The sequence below is a fragment of the Phalaenopsis equestris genome, unplaced genomic scaffold (genome assembly GCF_001263595.1).
Source record: "Phalaenopsis equestris unplaced genomic scaffold, ASM126359v1 Scaffold000202, whole genome shotgun sequence".
NCBI classification, from domain to species: Eukaryota; Viridiplantae; Streptophyta; class Magnoliopsida; order Asparagales; family Orchidaceae; genus Phalaenopsis; species Phalaenopsis equestris.
The window spans coordinates 3,712,705-3,736,940 of NW_018164644.1; the positions used below are offsets into that span (position 1 = coordinate 3,712,705).

General features: G+C 34.2%; 1 protein-coding gene across 2 annotated transcripts in view; it reads right to left on the reverse strand.

The window, feature by feature from the left end:
- The window catches only part of LOC110022846 (kinesin-like protein KIN-UB), a 107,007-nt gene that overhangs the window by 61,374 nt on the left and 21,397 nt on the right, over positions 1-24,236 (reverse strand). For both annotated transcript variants that reach the window (XM_020721968.1, XM_020721967.1), the window contains exons 2-7: positions 21,657-21,757; positions 21,423-21,545; positions 16,606-16,791; positions 16,206-16,427; positions 15,938-16,103; positions 8,744-8,893 (exon numbers count right to left, since the gene is read on the reverse strand). In XM_020721968.1, the coding sequence (XP_020577627.1) occupies positions 8,744-8,893; positions 15,938-16,103; positions 16,206-16,427; positions 16,606-16,791; positions 21,423-21,545; positions 21,657-21,757 (948 nt within the window). The remainder of the gene's footprint in view (positions 1-8,743; positions 8,894-15,937; positions 16,104-16,205; positions 16,428-16,605; positions 16,792-21,422; positions 21,546-21,656; positions 21,758-24,236) is intronic.

Here is a 24,236-nt window from a genome sequence, read left to right on the forward strand (position 1 = left end):
AGAGCATAAATTATAAACATGGTACTCAAAAAACTATTATACCATAATTGAAACCATCTTCAAACGTGAGGATTGTTAGACATGAAAATGTTTGTGTATTTGTGAAGTCAAACTTCCCATCCTATTTGCAAATCTATATATATCTATATATCTATATATATACATAGATAGATATACTCTCCAAAATATATTTCTAATAAATAAAACAGATGAAATTTTTTAGCGTTTTACATCACTCAAAAAGACGCCAAGAGCCTCCAGAATTAAAAAGTCATTTTCTTTGAAGGGCAAATAACATTATTACAAGTCAACTGCTAGTGTGAACAAGAATGTGCATTTCAAAACAAGTGAAAAAATGTTGGTGCATTTGCATTCAAAAAGATTCCAAATAAGCTTTAAAAATATTATATATGATTTTGGCAAATCCATCTAAAATCATAAAGCACGTTAGAACAAATAATTAGCAGTTCGAAATTCTAGGAAGAGTAACTTAATCTTTAAGTAAATTATTTAACTTTACTTCATGGATGTATTACTATGTACCATATTTAGGGGTGTCCATTGTTTGATCAAAACCAAAAAAATCGAACCGAACTGAACAAATTTGATTAATTTGGTTCAAAGTTGAAATAACACTTCAAGTTTCTATTGTAGAATTTTAAAAATATGATTTTGGGTTTTGGATCGGTCTTAATCTTATAACAAAATAAACCAAAAAATTCAATAGTATTAAAATTAAAATATTAAATTCACATGAAAACAAAATGAATTAAGCATACAACTTGCTTACTTTGAGTTAGTTTGAAATTTTTAATTTTGAAGGGACGTTGATAAAATAAGAAAAAGATACGAAATTCCAAAATTTGAAGTAGAATCTTGATCTTTAATAGTTTTAGGCCCAAAACAAAAACTTAATTTGTTCAAACTAAACTCCTTAAATTGAATTGCATTTGGTTCAATTTGGATCGATATTAATAAAAACATAGTCAAATTGATTTTTTGGATTTCAAATTTTTATTTCACTCATTTTGACTTAAATTCTAAATCGATCCATCCAAACCGACTCACTGCATGCCTCTAAATATATTGGATTTTTTTTTTTCAATCGCCTTGTCGACTCACATCTAACATTTTACCAGATTGCTAATCTAATTTTTGAAGCTAATGTTTGAGATAGTATCAATTTTTCTAGTGGTGGAGGTCACCAAATATATTTTATAAAGTGAAAAGAAAATTCTAGAGTTCATTCAATTTTTTCTCCACAAGTTGTGCAAACAAGTAGCTAAATCTTTTTGAAGTCACGTATATTGACACGGGCCAACCTTCTCATTAGATCCCACATTATTTTGTGCTCCCCACTCGACACTTTCGAGAAGTTAATTCCTTTGTGTGAAGCGACTTTTCAATTTTGACTCATGTGTGAAATATCTCCACGTAATACATTTGACTCTTTTGTAGCCAGTACCATCACCCAATTAAAGCAATCATCTAGTCGTGATGATATGATGATTGTCCAACTTGAGTTCCTTAACTCATTTTATATGCCTTGAAAGGCTTCTCCTTATCCTCTTCATCCATTTATGCGAATAGCATGCAAGTTTACATCATCCACCATTGAATTACATTGAATCATAAGTCCATTATTTAAATTTATTCATCCCTCGTCGAGATTGTCATAACCAACCATGATTAAGGAAGAAATTTTTGTATTGTCAAAGAATGCGGGTACATGTTCTCAGCTTAAATTTCATATTAAGTTCAATCTTGTATGGTTGGGTAGATTTAATAATTAAAAAGAAGGCAATGTTTGAGAGAATAACAATTTTGTGCGAAGTTTGCTCTCTGTACCAGTGTGAAGTTTAAATTATTTATGTTCGGTGATCTCTTATCCTGTTATATTTTCTTCTATATTATTATCATTATTTATTGTGATTGATTTAATGCAAATGAGTCACGAATTTTTATGCCGTGTGAATTTTACTCAAGAAATGGTCTTTTGGCTGTTTCAATTATTAAATTTCGGCAAACAAAAAATTATTCTTTACTACAGATTTCTCATATTGTTAAGTTTACATCAATAGATATAGATTTTGATTTAATCGGTGCCCTTTGAAATTGTGAATTTTGAACTTGAGTAATCAGGTATCATACATCAAATCATTCAGTTAAATTAGTTCGACATCAGATATCATATTAAAGAACCTTTTAAAGCAAACTTTTTTTCACATTTTTAAACATGTTGGCCACTTGTGATTCATTTTAGTTGTATATATTATAAATATCCAATCCCATATAGTTGGGATAAGGTAATGATGCTGATAATATTGAAAATATAATCTTCATTAAATAATCTCTTCAATAGTACTACTATTTTATGCATGCAACAATCCAATAAGCTAACAAATAAATAAAATAGATGACCTTCGTTCTCTAGATTTGATATTATATTGCTTTCATGTCTATAAGAAATACAAATGTATTTCTGAAATCATAAGTATGCATGATTATTTTAAATAAAAGTATTATGATTATCGTGTTCCACCATAATTTACTTGTAAATGTCTAGAAGCCTGTGTAATACCAGAGTTAACCTGAAATCCAATAGGAATGCAAATTTTATTACCCCAAAAACAACGGGGTTACAATTAATACTCAAAACATGAAAGGGAAGTCAACACAACACGAATCTCCAGCTAAGGCGAGGAGGGACAGCCGGTGGGCAGTAGTGAGAGGGGCTTGGATAGGTGGTGGTAGGCAGGAAAGGAGTATGTGGCTAACAATTGTAACAGAAATGGGGGAGCAGAGGGTTTGGCGACAACAAGAGTTGAAGGGGAGAGGTCGGTGGCAGGTGGAGACGCGGGAAGGGTTAGCAGTAGCAGCTGGGAAAGATTGGGGATTTTTAGTAGCACAAGAGGTTGGAAGAGGTAAGGGCGGCGACGAGTTGATGTGTTGGAGAGACTTATGGCAACAGCGGGGGTGTTGGGGTGTTCAGCGGCAACAGCAAGAGTAGAGTAGAGCTGGCGACAAGAAAAACAGGAAGGTTAAGGTGCAGGTAAGATGGCAGCAAGTGGGGAGGGAAGTAGACAATGGATTACGTGGAGTTGGTCATCACATTAGAGCATAATACAGTCGAAGCAACATCTGTCCTCGGATACAGCCCCAGCAAGGGAGAAATGCTGACGAAAAGAAATCTCAAAACAGAAAACTAAACTCTAACACACAAAACAGCATTATTATAATAAAGGATAACTAGGAGAGGGAAACACCTCCCCTTTGGGCGGCAGCCCTAACCTTAGCTCGGTCGGCCTGCCCCCTAACTCCAGTTGAACAGGTTCAGCCAGTTCAGCCTCCTTTCCCATAGTCCAGCGCCAGTCTCCTGGGATTGGGGAGCTTCGATGTCGTTCTTTGAAGCTTCTAACTCCTCGTAGCCCAGTGTCAAGTCCGCTACATTGGATGCAGTCGAAACATTGTAGTACCCTGATAGGTCGATCTTGCAAGCGTTGTCTTTTAGCTTCTTGAGAATTCTAAAAGGTCCACTGGCTCTAGGCTTAGAGTTTCACGAACGCTCCAACAAAAAATATTTCCTTCTTCAGTCGGATCCAAACTGAGTCCCCTTCTCGAAAAGTCACCTTCTTTTTAGACTTATTTGTCTGTGCTTGGTACTTACGGTTTTACTTAGTGATTTCCTTCCCACCCTCCTTGTGGAGCTTCTGAATCTCTTGCACCTGTTCCTCGGCATCCTCAATAATCTCTCATGTCGGCAAGGAAAGGTACCAATTCAAGGGAAGTGAGGGAGTTGCGCCCATACAAAATCTCAAACTGGGCGTATCTCGAAGTCTAACTCCTAAAATCCGGCTTCAGCTAGAATCAAACGTCATTGCTTAATAAGTGCTCCTCTAATCCCCGCATTGGAGGCGTCACACATCACCTCAAATAGTTGATTAAAGTCCAGTAATGCCAAAACTGGTGCTTGAGTCGTCTTCTCCTTCAATGTGTTGAAAATGGTCTAAATCGAATTTCTCCACTAGAACTCTTATTTCAATAGCTCTGTCAGGGGTGAGGTGATGGTATTGAAGCTCTTGATGTACTGCCCATAGAACGATGTCAATCCCAAAAATTGTCTCAACTCAGCAAAAGACTGAGAGGTTGTCGAGCTCACAATGACCTCAATTTTTGGGGGGTCCATCTAAATGCTTGCACTAGACACGATCTAACCCCAAAAGTATACATGTGTTATCAAAAAGTGTCACTTCTTTGAATGGGCGTATAACTTGCCAAATCACAAACCTCGAAACCATCCTCATGTGTTATAAGTGCTCCTCCTCGGATATGTTGTATACTAGAATATGATCGAAGTACACCATTACAAACTTCCCAATGTAGGCAAAGAACACCAGATTCATCAATCTCATGAATGTGTTTCGGGCTTTAGACAATCTGAAAGGCATGATTGTCCGCTCATATAACCTAACCCTGGTCTTGAAACGATCTTCACCTCCTCCCCTGACTCATTCTAGTACCTGTTGCATAAATCGATCTTGAAAAGGACAATAGCTCCGTGCAACAGATCCAAGTCTAGGCGAGATATGAAAAATTGGTACTTGAAAGCAATGTTGTTGATGATCGGATTGTCAATGCAAATCCTCCATAATCTGTCTTTCTTAGATACCATCAGGGCGGGGATAGCTCATGGACTAGTACTCTCTCTGACCAAACCTCGTAAGATTAGATTATGTATCTGTCGTCGCAACTCCTCATACTCTATAGGTTTCAATATGTAGGCAGACCGATTTGGCAATATTGATCCGGTATAAGAGTTATGGCGAGTTGAATGTCCCATGGTGGTGGCAACCCCTCTAGAAAACTATAGGACATCATATCCTAGAGGTCCGATAACACTTGTTGTATAAGTGTTGCTATCTCAACCTCCTCAGTTCACTCTAGTAGGACCAACGCCATTTCCACTAGAGCATTTCAAGCCTCTCGGGACTATTGTTTCCTCTGTGATGTCTACTCCTCTCGCATCCTTAACAGGCAAAAGCACGTTGCGTCCCTCATTCTTTTTAAATGAAAAATTATTATAAAAGTCGTGTTGGGTCTTGCACTGAACTGACATGTCCTCTCCAACAGAATAATTACAAGCGTCCATAGGAACCACGTCGCACCACACTTACTCTCGTGACTGATATCCAATCAAAAATTCAACCGACCACAATTGATCCACATGTGTCTCGTTTACCCTTTTCAACCAGGTAAGAGAGAAATATTGAGGATGATTTTGTCTCGCCAACATCATTTTCTTCACCATCAATATGGATACCCCGCCATTGATAATCACATTGCAAACTTTTCCCTTCACCATACGCTTGGTGCGAAAGATACTGGCATATCGGATCAAGTAAAAGGTATTTTTGATGATATGCGCTTTAAAGAAAAGTATTTTTGTTTTTTTATTGTAGTTATACTAGGTACAACAATCGGATCAAATTGGAGCGAAAGCGGAGCGCAAACGGAGCGAAAGCGGAGCGCAAACGGAGGAAAATGGAGAAATGGAGCAAATACTGAATTGTAGCCATATGTGGGCGCCTAAGCATCGGATCAAGACCAAACATCCGAGAAGATGGCATCCTGGCGTCACATACTGGCGCCAGTTGTTTTACGTGAGTACCGAGCTTGGGTACCCAAAAAGATGGCGCATAGGCACCAGAAACTGGGCTAAGGCACAATAATTGCCCTAGACAGTTTTCTCAGCGGTTTTACATGAATTTGGGACTTAATTTGGGAGCATAGGCATATCAAAGAGGGAAGATCATTTGGGAAGTTTAGAGTGAAGAGAAGAGTGCAGGAAAGGGAAGGAAGAATTAGATTTTTCATTTCTTTTCTGTGTTTCTTTTGAGAGATATGAGTGAAATGAGAGGGATTATTGTAGCAGTGCGAGGAGGACTTGGAAATTACATTTGGTGGAGTTATCTCTTCTGTTCTCAAGGAAGAAGATAATTCTTTTACTTCAAATTGTCTCGTATCAAGTAAAATGAGTTCTTTTGTTTTCTTTATGCACATTGAGTAATTTTCTTACTCTTTCTCTTGTAATGAAGTAGTAACATGTGTAGGATGTTGATTCAATTAGAATGAATTTCATTTCATGCTTGTGAATGTTTTTACTTTAAGCTTAATTTACATTTCAATTTGGCAAATTGTTGTCTTAAAATTTGTTGTAATTCCATTAAGATCCGGGAGAGCGGTGAAGTTAACAACAAGAATCTCATTGATTAGGGTGAAGGAAAAGTAATCCGCATATTAGTGCAAATAAATAGGGAGATGATCTGCGGGTTTCTAGGGTGACAGATAGAAACACTTTCATAGTTAACCTAATTTCTTTATGCACTTGGAAAAGGGTAAGGAAAATAGATGCTCCTATTTGTTACAAAATTCTAATATAATTTCTAAGTGTTCTACACCCACACAGAATATTAGTTTCATTGCAATGGGAGCTTCAACTCTCTTACTTTATTTAACCATAATATAACTAGCTTTATAGTAAATTTAGAGGATTATTGATAGTTTGGTAGAATTCGCTAACTTACACTAAAATCGAACTTATTTCCTAGCTAAGACTACTTAAATTCAATTGGAACTTTTCTTAAGTTTTTTAAATTAAAGGTCTTCCCTATGGGAGTGACACTCAGGGTTTAAAAAAAAATCTATATTACTTAAATGATACGTGCACTTGCATAAAATACCTATTGTGTAGTGATTAACAGTGAAAAATCTCTAGTTATAAAATCTATAAAATACATTTTAAAATTATAATATTTCATCCCTAAGTCACTAGGTACTCCATAGTTCGGTCAGATACCGTGTGTCAACCATGAATGATCCATCTTTGACTTCTTCTATAGGACTCTACAAATGGCTAGCCTCTTTGGCTTCATCAAATTTAGGCTTAGGTAAATTGACAATAAGTGGGGAGGGAAGCAGAGAATGGATTACGTGGAGATAGTCACCACTTTGGAGCAGGATATAACCGGAGAACTACAATCCTCAAATACAGCCCGACCAAGGGAGAAACGCCGAAGACAAGAAATCTCAAAACATAAAACTAAATCCTAGCACAGAAAACAACATACTTATAATAAAGGATAATTAGGAGGGGGGAAGCCCCTTCCGCACTAACTTCAATGTCCTGTTGAAACGGTTCAGCCTCCTTCCCATTAGCCACGTGTCACTGTGCCTTTATTTTTTTCCTAGATTTGCAATAAAATTCAGAATGTAATTGCATGTGGAATTTGCAATTCTATCATGAAATACTAAAGATGATGTGCTATAAAGCAATAAAGATGAATTTTATAATGCAACAGGCCAGAGTAGTATAAGCAAAAAACATTCAAGAAAATGCCAAGAAACTATTCAAAATTACGGATATTCAACTTAATTAAGTAATTATAAGCATATTAGATAAGGATAAATGTAAGCACAACAATTAATGAAAAATAAAGAGTCTATTTATGAGGATGAATTTCACCATTATTTTCTTGTAAATGTCCAAAAGCCTGTGCCTTTTTCCCCTAGTTTTTCAATAAAATTCAGCATGAAGTTGCATGTGAAAATTTGCAACTTTGTCATGAAAGACTAAAGGTGTTGTGCTACAATGCAATAAAGATGAGTATTATAATGCAACAAGCCTGTGTGTTACAGGCAATAAACATTTTAGGTAAGGCCTAGAAACTATTCAAAATCACCATATTTAACTGAGTAAATATCATACATATTAAATAAAGCTAAATATAAGTACAATGGTCCCAGCTGCAACTAATGAAAAACATCAAGTCAACTTATATGGAGGGTCATCTTAAGACAAGGGAACAAAAGTATGATATCTATCTCTTTTAGTCGGAGAAGGCTGCAAACTCTGCACAAACAATAACGATTGTAATTATTTTGCAAATTAGCTCTTTCAAGGGCGGATATCATATCGAAATAAATATCGCATAGATTAGACCAAGTGATTACAATATCCCTTAAACAGTTGAGCTTGATAATTTAAACTTATATAGAGTTCTCATAATATGTAATGTTTTCTCTGAGGCATAGAGCTGAAGTGCTCAAAGCCTACTCATTTCATGTAGGAGTATTGTGTTCCTTTCCTAATATTTGGCCGAAGATATATCAAAAGAAAAGCACCACCAAAACAAAACAGATGTTTCACTTAGCACGGCTAATCACAAGCAAATATCCTAATAAACAGAATAAATCATGATTGCCAAATCATTTGGCACAGAATTGTATGCTTATTTTCTAACCAATCTTTAGTCTGCTCAATGCATCCTGCAATCTAAGAGAGCTAGAAATAGTTTCTAGAAGCCAAGCCTAGCATAATTCCTTCCTTTAGAGGTAATATCAGAGGAAACTAAATCTATGGAACTCAAAGAAGTGTACGTGGAACAAAAACAATTAAAAGATAACCATGTAAATTTAATTTAATGCAGATAAGAACAGAAAATGAAACAAGTAGAATAAGCAATACCTTGACTACCAGTCTACCACAGTGATCAAACGCAATCATATTTTTCTTTCAAAAGATAGCATGTTATCTACAAAATTTATGCCACTTGGGAAAAAGTTTATTGATTTCCTTGACCATTTTTTCTGGTTAGGCTAGTATGTAACTTAAGGGCATTAACTACTGAAAAATATGTGCCTAGCCAAAATTTAACAGTATATATTAAATTCTTCAAACTCTTACCCCCAAATGAATCCCGAAGCAATCTTGTAAGCTTAGAATCACGAAATGGGACATGCGCACTATTTTCTGCAAGAGCATTAATGCATTTACCCAGTGCAGTCAATGAGAGATTGATGGACTTTGCTTCTTCTAATGTATGCCCCTCACTTCCTGACAAGAAGGGAAACATTTTAAATACAAAAAATAAACTTTCATCAGTACAATCTTCCAAAGTACTTAATAAGTAATTGAATGTAAACATGAAGAAATGAAGGTTTGAATACTTTGAATGTTAGGTTAATCAAACCAATAAAAAGTAAAAGGAAGAAAATCACGGATATCAAAGAAATACACCTCAATACTAAATCCTGCAAAAAATTTTTCTTAATCACAAAGTGAACTACTTGATATATGGTGGACAAAATTGAAAAATCATTATGGAATTTTGATATACTTACAAGAAAGAAAGCAGAAATTTCAAAACATAACCTGAATATACCTCCTCCTTTGTATTATGGGCTGATTCTAAAACTAGAAAACAGGAGAAGAATTTACCAAAAAGCTATTACCCATACTACACAGAAAATGGTCAAATCAAAAGACCAAATATGCATGGAATGGAAAAGTGCTTCGAAAATTTTCTTTAAAAAAACCTAAAGCTAAATGAGCAAAAGGACAGAGAAGCTGACACTAGACGAAATTTAGAAAATAGAACTGCCAGCACTACTACTATAAGTACTAAGAAATATAAGCAGATGAACATGAGATACCCAAAAAATTCAAAAATATTAAAAAAACCTCCTAAAATCTACAACATATTTCACACCTCCCAATAATGTGCATACATTTTCATAAAAATCTATACTTCATTTCAATCATTTTGACAGATATATAAGAAGAAAAAAAAAGATATAAGAAGAATAAGAGAAGAAAGAGAAAAGGTAAGCTAAAAATTAAAATAAAAAATCTGATTTTTATGGATTCTTCCGCAATTCGAATTTGGTGTCAAGTCGTAGGCTTAAAGTCTTAAAAGAGAAGAAAAATTTTTAAGGTAAAATATTATTTTGAAGTTTATTGATGTCACAACCCGGCACAAAGCTTGGAATTAATCAAGGCGAGCACAGGATGGTATGAATTAAATTTTCTATATTCGTCTATAGTTTAACAGATGAAAAAATCACTAAATAAAATAAATTAAAATTACCTCGTTATTGATTGTCCGCGTTATCTATAAATGTTATCTCTTCTAACACTCATCGTTAATCACTTAACTGACCTGAAAAATATTAATTTAAATTTAACAGTAAGATAAACAAAACTAGTGAATACTCATGCTCTTAAACTACAATAATACAAGAGAGAAAAAAGTAATATGCATGTCAGTTAAGCTTCTTAATAAATTAATATAAATATTTAATGTTATTCAAAGAATTTTATTATATCAATAGCATATCAATATCATTTCATATATAAACAATCCTCACAGGAGCAACGTCCAAAAATTTATATCAAATAAAGTACTTCAATATCAATATCATTTTTTATTCACATGCACGGGTACATTAATATTCGCTCACGATTAATATCCACGGGTGACTTCATTATAGTCAGTCATGCACATACAAGCAATCTATGCAAATCATATCATTCAAAATTTTATATCACTCAACATAAAATACCATAATGTATTAATTATTTCATATTATGAGATTATAAGTATTTGCATTGAAATGACTGATAAAATTTAATAATAGAACAACCAATTATATTAATCAAGCATAATTAACAACTCATAGAACTAGTTTAAAAGAGAGATTGTCGTCTTTGCCTTTGCACTCGACGACAGCGACGGTGAACAACATTTGGACCTTCGCTTCTGCGGCGTCTTCGCGTCGCGATTCCATTATGTGTGTGGTCGTGTTGCAGTTTAGACTCTGTCGAGCTACGACTTAAATTACATCTACGGTTACTGTCTGCGGTTCCTCTCTTCTGCGCAGCCTCGCCGCCGACCTCTTCTGTCTGACTTGCTGCTCTTCTCCTTGCTGTCACTTGCTGTGATGGAGCTTCCTTCTTCGATTGAACCCGGCAAAACCTCTTTTGCCCATGTTGTGGGTAATCCTTGGAGGGAGACGGCGATTGTTTTCCCCTCAAGTTATAAGGAGAATCGTGATGGTACAGGTGACTGTCCCTTATTAAGAATGCAAGCAGGAAGAGTGAGAATGTAGCATTCTTTTTCTCTAAGTCAGAAATTTCAACCCTAACTGACAAATTCAAATTTGCTCTCATTGAAAAATTTCAGTAGGGACATCCAGCTATAAAAGTTATTAGTAAAAACAGGAAAAGTTTTGATGACTTCAAATTAACAGGAAAGTGGAGTGGGGCTCATGGATGGGAGACATATATTGATTCAGTTAACCATGCCTGAAGACTACACTTATATTTTCTCCAAAAAATATCTTAACATTGCTGGTAAACCAATGAAGCTACTCAATTGGTCTCATGATTTTGACCCCAATAGCGAATCTCTTAATCTTCTACTGTACCATACTGTACCAGTATGGTTTAGTCTACCTGGTCTCAAACTGCACTTTTTTCATCATCAGGTTTTTTACTCTATTGGTGTCATACTTCGGAACCCCATGAAGCTAGATCTACCCACTTTCAACCTTACCAAACTTTTTGTGGTCAGGATACTTGTGGAAAGAGATATTACTATCTGATGTTACTTAAGTCTGGTTGGGCACAACGCATAATGGATATTGGCAACAAATCGTCATGGAGCGTAAACATTCTTATTGTTCTCATTGTAAGATGTTTGGGCATACTCTTGATAAATGTCATAAGCTTTACCGTAATTTGAAATCTAAAAATCAAGTGAATAAGGATGGATATAAGGATATATTTATACCACCTGGAGAGAGTTACCACAGAACAGATTTTGATGTATGATTCTATTGCCCCTGTTGTTACTGTTACTGCAAGTAATGTGATGTTGGCACCTTCAAACCCCATAGAAAATAATACTGATGGACTATTACCAACAAGATAGTGTTCAAACTGATAACCAGGAGAGCCTCATAGCTCCACTTCTTCAGGGTATAGAGGCAACTCATACTACACATACACTAGAACCTATTGTAGGTACTACGGTTGGCATTCGTTCTGCTTCAGCTCTACTACCCCATCAGACTGATTCTTCGAATGAGGAATGGTAGGTCTATTCTAGGAGGAAGAAAAAGAATGGAGGCCGACTCCAACTGGGGAACATATTGGATGATATATTTGTTACTACTGGCAATGACAATCATCTTACCAACTTATTAGTTTGCTCTTTTCCTACTAGAGGCAGAGGCAATACCAAATTGGGTCGCTCTCTCGCCACCTGATACTATGTATTTCGGCACTGTTGGGCTTTTTATTTAAGTACATAATGTATTTTCTTTTTTTTTAGTTTTGAAACCTTTTGTGATTTTTTGTGTGTGCATTGTGTCATGCTTGGGTCCTCCCTCAAGTGCTTCTCTTTATAGGGCGATACTAACTTTCGGCTTCACGGTCTCGTTTCCTCTCCCGCTTCTTAGCTCTTTGATGCCCGACTCAACGCTTGTTCTTCTCTTCATTTTTTTTCTCAACTGCTCAATTCATTTTCTACTCACAATTGTTCACTTACCCTACACCTCCCTTCCTCTTCCCTAATTTTTAATTTCCTACCAACCCTCCCTCAAGCACTTCTCTTTATAAAGCTATACTAACTTTCAGCTTCCCAATCTCGTTTCCTCTCCTGCTTCTTAGCTCTTCGATGCCTGCTGCTCAATTCATCTTCCCCTCTTTATTGTTCATTTACCAGACTACTCCCTTCCTCTTCCTCAATTTTTCAATTCCTATCAACCACCCTTCTGTAACATAACAGTTACAATCTTGCTCACAAAAATTTCTTCCTCAAAATTTATAAGCATATTGTAAGTCATTTCTCATTAACAGTTAGGCGTTTACTATTCATAAATTTCACGATGAAAAATTAGGGGTAATTCATTAAGATGAAAAGTAAAAACTCAATATAAGATGACTCGACTATACTTTGGATAATAATACTAAAACAAGAAAGTAAGTTAGGAAAACACCATATATATAAGAAAATTCCAACTTATTAAACCTCATCACCATCAACAGCAGTAAATTCTTCAGACTCATTATGAGTAAGAGAATATAATCGAGATCGAATCGGTTGTCTTGGTTGACCATCGGTAGGAGTTGAAGCCATAGACTCAATCTTTCTCTGTCCACCTATAGTCTTTCGTAAAGGAGCTCCACCTGATTTCTGATCTTAAACGCTCTTCTGGCCAAGAAATGGATAATATCATGCTATATGATCAGGTCGATGACACCAATAGCAAGTGTTAGAGTCCATCAAGCATTCAAATTTATGTTGTCTTCCGCATTTAACACAAGTGATTTGTCCCTCTGCTAGCTTCACCCGAATTATTCTTGGACTTCTTCTTATTGGATCCTTCTGAGTGATCTGCATGTTCTTTTGCAGTCTTCCGCTTATGCATCCCTTTACGCTTATGAGTAAGTTGATAGTCGTTCTACACTCTTCTAGCTCGTTCCACTATTAGTGAATATTCATAGATCTCTAAAGGTACTAACGGTTGTCTGATAGAATCCTTTAAATACGAAATGAGCCTGTAGCACGTTTCTTCTGCAGTAGCGATCAACTGTGGTGCATACCTCGATAGTGCAGTGAATTCGTTACGGAGACCAATTCTCCGAAAGAAAGAAGAGTAATGTTAACGTCAACTCCTCTAATAGAAACCTAACATAAAAATTATATTTTTAATATAAAATTTTCATTAAATATTATTTTAACTAGTTATTTTTTTACGTTATTCATGTACAAAATTTTTATATATGCACACACACACACATTATATATATATATATATATATATATACACACACACACACACACACACCTCAATTTCTTTTTTAGTACTTTTTTTAATATTATTTTAATACTTTAGGATTATATTATTTGTTTTATAATTAAAATAAAATAAATAAACTTTACCTTCTTCGGTCGAACCCTAACACGCCAAAGAAGTTTTGCATGCAAGCTTTCCCCGTGCATGAGAGATTTGGCTTGGTTCTCCCGCACATATTCCTCTGATTGATGACTCCTCTGTGCACGGGATCGCACGAACCCATCGCCCGTTCCTCCTCTATGCGACAGAGACGTCATCGATGTCGCTGCCCCCTTTTCCTGCAGCGTCCACCTTCGCACATCGCTCAATTCCTAAGTAAATCGATCTCACCTTTACCTCCCTCAAGCGCATCTCTTTATAGGGTGATACTAACTTTCGACTTCCCGATCTTCTTTCCGCTCCTGCTTCTTAGCTCTTCGATGCATGAATCATCGTTTCTTCCCTTCAATTTTTTTCTCGGCTGCTCAATCTATCTTCTTCTCCCTACTGTTCATTTACCCGACCCCCCAGGTAACAAAACCGTTACAAGTGATTTAATTGTGTTGCAATTTAAAAATTTGTGTTTATGAAAGAGTAAGGTATTGGGGAGATATAAGAAAATTTGTCAAGAAGAACATCCTAAAATTATAATAAGATGCTAAATCTCTAATACAAAAAAAAAATATTTCATTGGTCTAATATTAATAGAATTTATCTACATTAGCAACCAATGTTACCAATAAAATTACTATATTTCATTCAACCATCCTTTTTCAATAATTTTGTAATGTTCATATTACCCAGTTTTGAGATTATTTTATAATATGATGCATTGTAAAATAGCAAGATGTAAACTTTTATACATCATTTTTCTCGGCACATGTTCACGTATGGTGATCTATATTAGATGCATAGCAATGCTATTTTTTTCAAAGACTTATAATAATAATGCAAAAAAAAAGGAACTATGAAAGGCCATATAATAAATATAAGTCGGGAAATGGTAATGACAAGTGCAGGAAGAGAAAAAAATCTAACAAGATTAGACTCGGTAGAGGCCAAAAAGGGCTTCAAGCTCTCAATTCTAGAAAGTTGGTACGATATGCCTCAACTTCAAATTGAATGGTCATTGATAATTATGATGTTGGTATAAGTTTGAACCTAATTAATAATTATTGTAGCCAATGGGCTAAATGACAACCAAATGATATAAATGTCTTAAGGTCCGTACAGACATCTTATGACACTTTTAAGGCTACGAACAGGAAAAATAAGAAAAAAATAAAAAGCAAGTAATTTCATACCAGCAATTGGCTAACATAATGCATTAAATAGATCATATTTAAGTGATGCGTCCTATTTCGTTACAAATAGGTACACTTATTGTTTATGATTATCCTTTACTCATATACCGATAAATATTGACTTGATTTAAATTTTTTGCATTAAATTAGTCATGTTTATAAGTAATAATCTTGATTTTAATTCAAAAGATCAACGTACAAATTATTTCTGCAGACTTGCGGCAGTTGAAGGGGAGGGCTGGACAGCAGACTTGCGGCAGTTGAATGGGGCAGCAACAGAGATGGAAGGAAATGGGGGGGCCAGCAGTCAAGGGAGGTGAAGGAGAAGGGGTAGGGAGGAAGATAGAAGAGGATACAATACCACCTCATAACAGGATACAGTTGAAGCACCACTCGTCGTCGGATAGCCCTTAGCAAGGGAAGAGGAGACTCCACATAGAATCTGAAAACAGTAATCAAGCATAACCTGAACACTAACTCTAGCAACAAGCAACTAAATAAACTACCCTAAGGCAGAGAACAAGTGGGGAAAGGAAAAAAGACATAGGGAAGGAGGAAGGGGGCTGGCGGCATTGCCACCCCTTCCAATTGCCGCTCAGGCTTGTAGGAGTAGGGGCCGGTCTCCCAAGATGCCGCTTGGCCTCGTAGAAGTCAGGATCGGTCCATAGATGCCGTTTGATCCAGCTCGGAACTGTATGAGTCAGGACCGGTCTCACCAAATGCCGACTCGGCCTAGTAGAAGTCGCGACCGGCCCCAAATGCAGTTCGATCCCTCTTAGGACCGATTTCCTTAGCCCCACATCATCATCAGTAATAAGATATAAGGAATAACGTTCCATGCAGGTATTTTTAAATCATTAATATGGAGATGAAATTGACAAAAGTTTGAAATAGTTGTGGGGCAGGGAAATAGATCAGGAACATCTAGTTTTGATGGTATATGTTTTACCAACCTGACTTATCTATTCTCTCAGAACCAGCAAGATCTACAACAACGAGTTTACTTTTTCTGACTATTGGAGGCCGGAATGATTTGACCAAGGAAGATGCCTGGCCATTCTCAACAGGAAAACCATCTTCACCATCATGCCTTCCCTTTATGGATCTCTTAACATGAACCTACAGACCCAGCCAAAAATGCAGCATTTATGAATTTGACAGCAGGTAAAGAATTGTGTATATACATAAACATTCATACGTCAAAAATAAATCTGTATTTACCATTAGAATGGCATGACTGCGAGATGACTCGGTGTTTAACTTTGTATTTGCAGCAAAACGGTGAGCTTCCCCTATTCTTAAAAGCTCTACAAAACTCTGCTGGTCCCTGATTTCAACAACAGTTGCTGCAGGTATAGACACATCGCCAGACTTTGGATCTTCTACAATGGCAATGTTATCATTCCCAGGACAAAGAAGATCTTGGACTGTTTCCATATAGAGCTGCAAGCAACCAAAAAATAATAATAATTTATCATACTTCGCGTTATAATAAAGCTTGTTGCTTGGAGCAATAAAATCAGCAAGATGTATTTCAATACATCAATATATAAGAAGCTGAAAATGTGTTGAAGTGGGCATCCAATGGATGATGATACATTGAACAAATGAAAAAAAAGACCTGAAAGTAGGAGACGGATACAGAATCACTACTTGGAGAAGTATCAGCAAGAATGTCCTCCATGGCACGGACCATAATTCCACGAGCCGCTATGTTGTCCTCTCCGAGCTTTCCCAGAGTAAAAGTTTTTCCAGTTCCAGTCTGGCCGTAAGCCATAACCGTACCATTGTATCCCTCCAAAACACTCTACGCAAAGAAAAAATGTTTAATGGAAAGTCACAAAACAACCAAAGAAGAAAAAGTAAACAACATGAAGCTGTTTCAAAACCATTTTCACAAGTTAATAATAAACAAAATATGTGGAGAACAAATAACAAAGAGACTGGAAGCATTGCAGAAAGGAAAATTAAGTCATACTAAGCCAGTGCTATTGACACTTTGTTTATTTGAAAATTTTAATTAAGGTAATTGATACAATCTCCCACATATCACATCCCCTGTATGTATCACAAACCATATTCAACAGTAAACAAAATACTAAATTAGATGGCAAAAAATATATGAAAAGATAAATAAATAAATAAATCTATAAGCATTTAAGCAAATAGAGAAAAAGAATTACTATATGACAAGACAAGGGTTTAAAGCCAAGGATATCAATTTTTGTCAAAATGACAATTGATGATGAGGATCCATGCTTATCTCAATTAAGCACTTAAGAAAAGTTAGAAAAAGTAATGAAATTCATTACTAACGCATATAGTTGAATAAATTATTGTAAAATAGTAAATTAAGAAATATTAGCCCATTGAATGTTTGTGAAAGATCAAAATAGTCTCAAACTATGTAAAAAACCCAATTTAATCCCCAAATTGTTTAAATAGATACAGAAATAGTATTATCGCTCAATTACAAAAACCTAAAATTAATGGAGCTAAAAATGAGTGTATTTTAGACATATGTTTTCTTCTTAAAATAATTAGTAAATCAAAACTTATTATTTTATTTCTTCATGTTAAGTAATCAATTCATATATAGTTAGAGTGGAATGAGATTATTTAGGTTGCAAAACAAGTTAATTTTATATAACTATTATTATTTTAATTTCAATACAACAAATTATAGTGAGTTCTTTTGTTTCAAAATATTAAAGTCCTAAACTTACATTTATTTTATTGAAATCATTCCAAAAACTAAAATAAAATATGTATTTCAATTGTTCAAATGTTTTCCTCAATATAGTAAAGAAGAAGAGCAATGTGACATGTATAATTAAGGCTATTTGTATCATAGATTCTATTTAAATGAAATCAATTTTTTAGAAAGAACAAAATTTATTTTTTACTTTTATCCACCCATCCTTCCTAAAAGAATAAAATTTATTTTTCAAATGCTTGATTATTTTTATCAATATTAATTAATAAACAAATTCAAATTTAAAAAAAAAAGAAAATCTGATTGAGATGTTTAAAGAATATTATTTAAACATCATAAACCCTAAATAGATTTCAAACTAATACACCAATATAAATATGCACAGATCATTGCAATTTACATCACCAATATTACATGTCTGTTATTTTACAATTAACTTACACAGAAAAAGAACATTATAACACAACTCAAAGGTTAAAATAAGTTTAAATTCATGCTTTTATTTAGTAGCTCGGGTACAAACAAGTTCGTGAACATATCATTCAAGCAAAACAATACTAATTTAAACAAAATCTTCTGTGTACGGTTATTTTCGTCCCTTCTCAAGCTCATCTAATCCACATACCTGTCAATGATGAATAGTGAACAAAGGTCCTCATAGAGTCACAGTATATAACTCATGATGTAAAAAGTGCTATTTTAAACATAGGGTAAAATATAAAAAAATTATGAATAAAAATACAAATAAATATAAAAAATTATTAAATTGAAAAAAAATTATAAAAACATAACAAAAATCATGCTAAAATTCTAACGCTCAACACCTCAAAAATTTAAGAAATAAAATATTACAAATTTTTGTATTGCTTATATTTTGATAAATAATTGAACTGGTCACCTAAAGAATAATGATAGCCATCACAATTCAAAAAAGTCTTGTTTCCTTCATCAACATCATCATTATCACTTAAATCATAATTTTCTTCATCACCCACATCAACTTGATGTTCAATTGCAATAATATTAAGCATAAATTAAAATCGTTTTCCCTTTTATCACTCTGAAATATTATAGCTTCTTCCATAGACACCGGTTGAATTTGCAACACTAAATCATATCAAATCTTCCTCACTAAAAATTAATTCATTAACTTCATCTAACTCATTCATTTTTTTAATTAACACTCATTAGCATAATTTATATTGTTTAAAGAGATAGAGTCAATAACAACACAATGGTTGCATATGCAATTGAAAGCCCTGCTATATTTCTGACAAATTAAATCTTTGAGGCAACCAACATCCATCATGCTTCTTCTTTTCTTATGAAGTTGTAATTAAAATTTATTAAAAGTATTAAAATACAAATTTTCATTATTATAATCAACACATAATTTTACTATATATTTGCATGTTCAAAAATACACTAATTTTGTTTACATCTAGATGAATTACAAAGTAGGTTAAGTACTTTAACTGCCAATATGGAGCTCATTGATCATACGCTAGCTACCTATCAGCCGCAAATATGTAACAGCTTTCATTATTATTTAAATATCAAAATGATAATCAATACTAGCTATGATTTTACTGAAATAACGTTATCTAGCGCCATGGTCTTTTGCCATACATTGAAAGAATATTAAAAAGATCTTCACCTCTAATGTATATACTCAATTTAGTGCTACTTCTAGTTTCTTCATCAACATCCTCAGCCACTTTTTAATGCTTGTATATAATCCATCGACTACTTGCGAATGTGTTACAATATTAGGGTTGCTAAAAAGGTACTCATGATTTAAGAAATATGCAGCAGCATGCAAATGTTAAAGTTACAACTACTTCTTTAGCACCATGAACTATATCCATCATGTCATATATATAAAACCCAATAGAAGCTTTTTTATAAACCAATCTAAAGACCTTACAAAAAAGGACACCTGCTTTGAGCGCATATACCAGACAGTATTCAAAAAAAACTGTTTCAAAATGATTTGTTCAGCTAGTTTTACCTTAACCTCATTTAAATAAAGACCCAGCACAATTTTTTTATATATAAATAGTTTCTCCAAACACATTTATTGTGAATTAATTAATGGAATTAGTAGAAATTACACTTCATAGGAAGATAAATATCTTATGCATTCAAAAAATTAAATGAGTTGGAGAAAAGAATAAAGAGATTGATAGTTTTGATATTCAAATAGGAGTCGTACTAAAAATGGTGTAGATGTATTTATAGATAAGCGGTAAAAAGATAATGTTGTAAAAATTAACAGAACTAGAGATAGAATTATTGTTTTAAAGATTATTATTGAAACTAAGGTTCTTAATATTATAAAAGTTTTTGTTCCCCAAGTATGTTTGATACGTTCAAACAAAAACTTTTGGAACGTCTTAAAAAAATTAATGCAAATGATAAATCTTCGAGATTTTTTTTAAAGAGATTTAAATCGAGATGTTGGTAGAGTGATAGAAGATTTTAAAAATATTTGTGGTGACTATGATTTTGGAGTGACTAATAAAGAAGGTAGAGTCATTATAGACTTTGCTTTAGTTTATGATTTTGTTTTTGCAAATATTTTATTAAGAAAAAACATGTACATATTATCACTTATAAGAATGAATCTAACAAAACACAAATTGATTATTTTTTTATAAAAAAAATAGATTGTCGAGATTACAAAGATTGTAAAGTCATTCTAAGTGAAAATTTAAGTATCCAACATCAATTATTAATTTTGGATTTTAAGATACAGAGTTAGAAGATGAAAATATAATGAAATGTTTTCATAAAATTAGATGAGGGCACTCATCAGATAAATAAAGTTAAAATTGGATAGATGTGGAAAATATTTATTAGATGAAGAGATGGAAAATAAAATTCTTAAAATTGGATAAGGGCACTCAAAATATTATCATAAAATTAGATGGTTTTGTCACATTTTACATCAACCATCTCATAACTCAGTTACGAGAGTAGATGTTTAGATATGACTTATGTTAAGAAAAGGAGAGGTAGAGACCTAAAAAAACTTGGACATGTATAAAAAATAATTTCAATTAATTAGAATTAAATGAAAATATGACACTAAATAGGAGACAATGGAGAAAATAGATTCAGGTGGCTTACCCCACTTAGTGGGATGAAGACTTGTTATTGTTGTTGTTGTCGTTGTTGTTGTAAATTTATTGCGGATAAAAGTACTATAATGTCAAGAAATTAAAAACAAAACTAGTTTTATCAAGTTTGACTAGTGATCCTTGATCTGTAAAGCTCTTCACTAATTAAACCAACGGGGATAATGAAAAAATAAAATTGATATCATGAAAAAAATGAAACTATGTAACACCAACAAGGTTGCCTTAATCATTGAGTCTTAAAGGTATTTTCAATCATTATATCCAAATAATAAGCAACACAATGAGACCAATATAAATATGAATTTTTATCCATCAATAATTTTTCTACAAAAATGGTAAAATTCATTAAAAAAAAACAATATTCACCTACTCAAAAAATATATATAAACCAAATGGAAGCATATAGTAAGTCAATAACCTACAAAAATGATAAGAAGTGATAAAAAACACAAAAGCAATATTATGCTGAGAAATCAATTAAATCAAAACTAAGCACCAAGTTCCATAAAGACACAACTTTAAAGCTACTCAAAATGAAAATAATAAAACACAATTAGCAATCACAGATTAAATCTATACCTCAACGACTGGTTTGGCAACAACCTCATAAACACGTTTTTGTGAGGCAGATTCAGTAAGCACTTCATCAAATTCATAGGTTTCTGACTCCCAATTGTTTTTGCGGAGCTTTAACCTCTTAAGCTGCAGAATAGCAAAATATAAAGCAAATTTTAATATTAACTATACTAAATTGCAAACCAAAGGTTTTTTTCTCTTAGCATCGCTTAGAAAGGTAAATTATCTTGGAAGAACCTCAGGCAGTAATTCAACACAATCAGCAAAATCAGCATCAGCTACCAACTCCTCCGAATTCTGAGGCCTAAGTCTTACGGCAACTCGAACTCTCCCAGGGACTGCTCATTACAGATGAGAAACAGGAACCTTGATCAACAAAAGGGAAACCAGAACAAATTTAAAATATTTAATAACCGTTTTCACAGTTTCAAAGATTAATTTCAAGCTTCATTGAGGTCTGCAATACAATTGTGGTTTATCTTGCATCCAACAGCAATAATGCAAACAAAGCTAAAACTTAGAAACAGCTTGTTGAGTCACAGCACATGCAAATGACATAAATTTTGTTTACCCGTTCTCATAAGAATTCCCCAAGAGTCACAGAACAGCCAAACACTAGATAATCTGGATAAAACTAGTCATTGATGTTAGCCGTCTTAGGCCTTGTTGAGAAAAGTTGTGCTTGGATATTCAATATGAAATAAAGTCACCACTACTCTTTCGGAGATAAATGATTTGCTCTGCATGTATTGAAGATATGCATCTGCACATCGTATTTTTAATAGTAAAACAACGGAAGAACAATACTGTAGTTAAAATCCATCTACGGCCCCATTTGTTCAGTAATCAAACTTATTTTAAGCAGCTGAAATTAATTTCAATTTCCTTTTTTCAAGTAGAATGACACAAAAATTTTAATTTAACAAAAGACAAAATGACAATCGATTATTTTCCTGACTTTATAAGCCTTGCTACTATAACAAGGTTTCTTCATAAGCCATGGCTAATTCCTAACAATGAATTCAATGAATTCTTACTTGTTGATGCATGCCAAAGGCATGTCTTGTAAGAAAAGATGAAACCATGGCTTAATGCTGATCCGACCACTCTTCACCAAAGAATAAGAATGCATTAAGGGGATTGTGCATGTGATAAAAAATGGAAACAGACAAAAAGGGAGTGTGATCAGTCCACTTATCCCCAACTGAATATTGTTAGGAATCGTGTAAACCACAATTCCTAATTAGTGAGACTACGAAATTAAATAAAGGTTAACCCTAATTTTGCCACAATTAAAACAAGGATTATATCATGTTATTTTATGAAGAAAAATGAGAATGAGATGAATATAAACACAGGCAGCTTTAAAGAAAAAAATATCAAGTTGCAGCCTCATCAACTTTCAAAGTTTTTTAACTGGATAATTTGTAGATAAGAATCAAAAGATCTTTCTAAAAAATAACTAACTATAGAGCCATGATTCTTGAGAGACATCATGAGTTCAAGGAAGCATGAGAAAAGAAACGGGGGGAACTAATCATGGGCTGTTTAGGTAAAGTGTGGATGACAAGTAAGCATATTTAGATTCCAATAGCACCAAGTCTAGGTGGCGTCTTCGAAATAACTTATTAGAGAACACTGCTTTTCTGTTCAGATGTGAAAGAATATGAAACAAGTAAAATCTTCAGCTAGATCGTTGAGGGCATTCTAATGATCATAATATCAGTAACCAAATCTCAAAATTAAATGGCTTTCTATGCCCATTATTAGAAGTTATTAGGAATTGATTTATTTCCTTTCATGTTATTTCCTATTTTATGTCTTTCTTATTCTATGTATTTCCTTTAATCTCTAGGTCGTTATTAGGAATTGATTAATTATAATCTTGGAGATACAGTTGTTATGCTTTTCCTATTTTATGTATTTCCTTTTATCTCCAGGTAGTTATTAGGAATTGATTAATTGTAGTCTTGGAGATATAGATATTATTTCTTTTCTATTTTAAGGTTCATGTAACTTGTATTTATACCCCCCTTCCGTATTAATAAAGAAGTCTGCTCTATTCTCAAAAACTACATGGAATCAGAGCCTTAAAATAAACCCTAGAGTCTCTGGCGGAGTAGAAGATCTCTTATCTCAAAAAACTTCATATTCCCTGCAGCTAGCAATTTTTCTCTCTGTAAGCCCGAGCTACCGGAACTCCTCCCCTACAAGTCCCTAATCGCCAAAACTCTTTACCCTGCAATCCACTAGTCGTTGGAACTCTCTTCCTGCAGAAACTAGTCGTCGGAACTCTCTCCCACCAAGCCTTCCTCCGGAGTTTTTTTCCTACAACAGGCCCTCCAGAGTTTTTTCCTACAGCAGGTCCTCTTCTGGAGTTTTTTCCTGTAGCAGACCCTTCTCCGAAGTTTTTCTTGCAGCAAACCTTCATCCAGAGCTTTTTCCTAAATCAAACCTTCCTCAAAAGCCTTTCCCTGTAGTAGGCCATTCTCCGGAGGCTTTTCCTTAAACAGCCCTCCTCCGGAGCTTTATTTCACAGCACGACCTCCTTCGGAGCTTTTTTCTATAGCAGACCCTCCAGAGTTATTTCCTGCAATTAAATCTCTTTCGAAGTTTTTTCCTGCGGACCCTTCTCCAGTGCCTTTTCCTGCAGCGGCACCTTCTCCATAGACTTTTTCCTGCAACTGGCTCTCCTCTAGAACTTTTTCCTGTAGCAAGCCCTCCTCTGGAGTCTTTTACAGTAGCAGATCCTCCTCTGGAGCCTTTTGTTTTTCCTTGCAAGTCATATTCTGCAGCTTTCCTTGTAGATTGTCTATT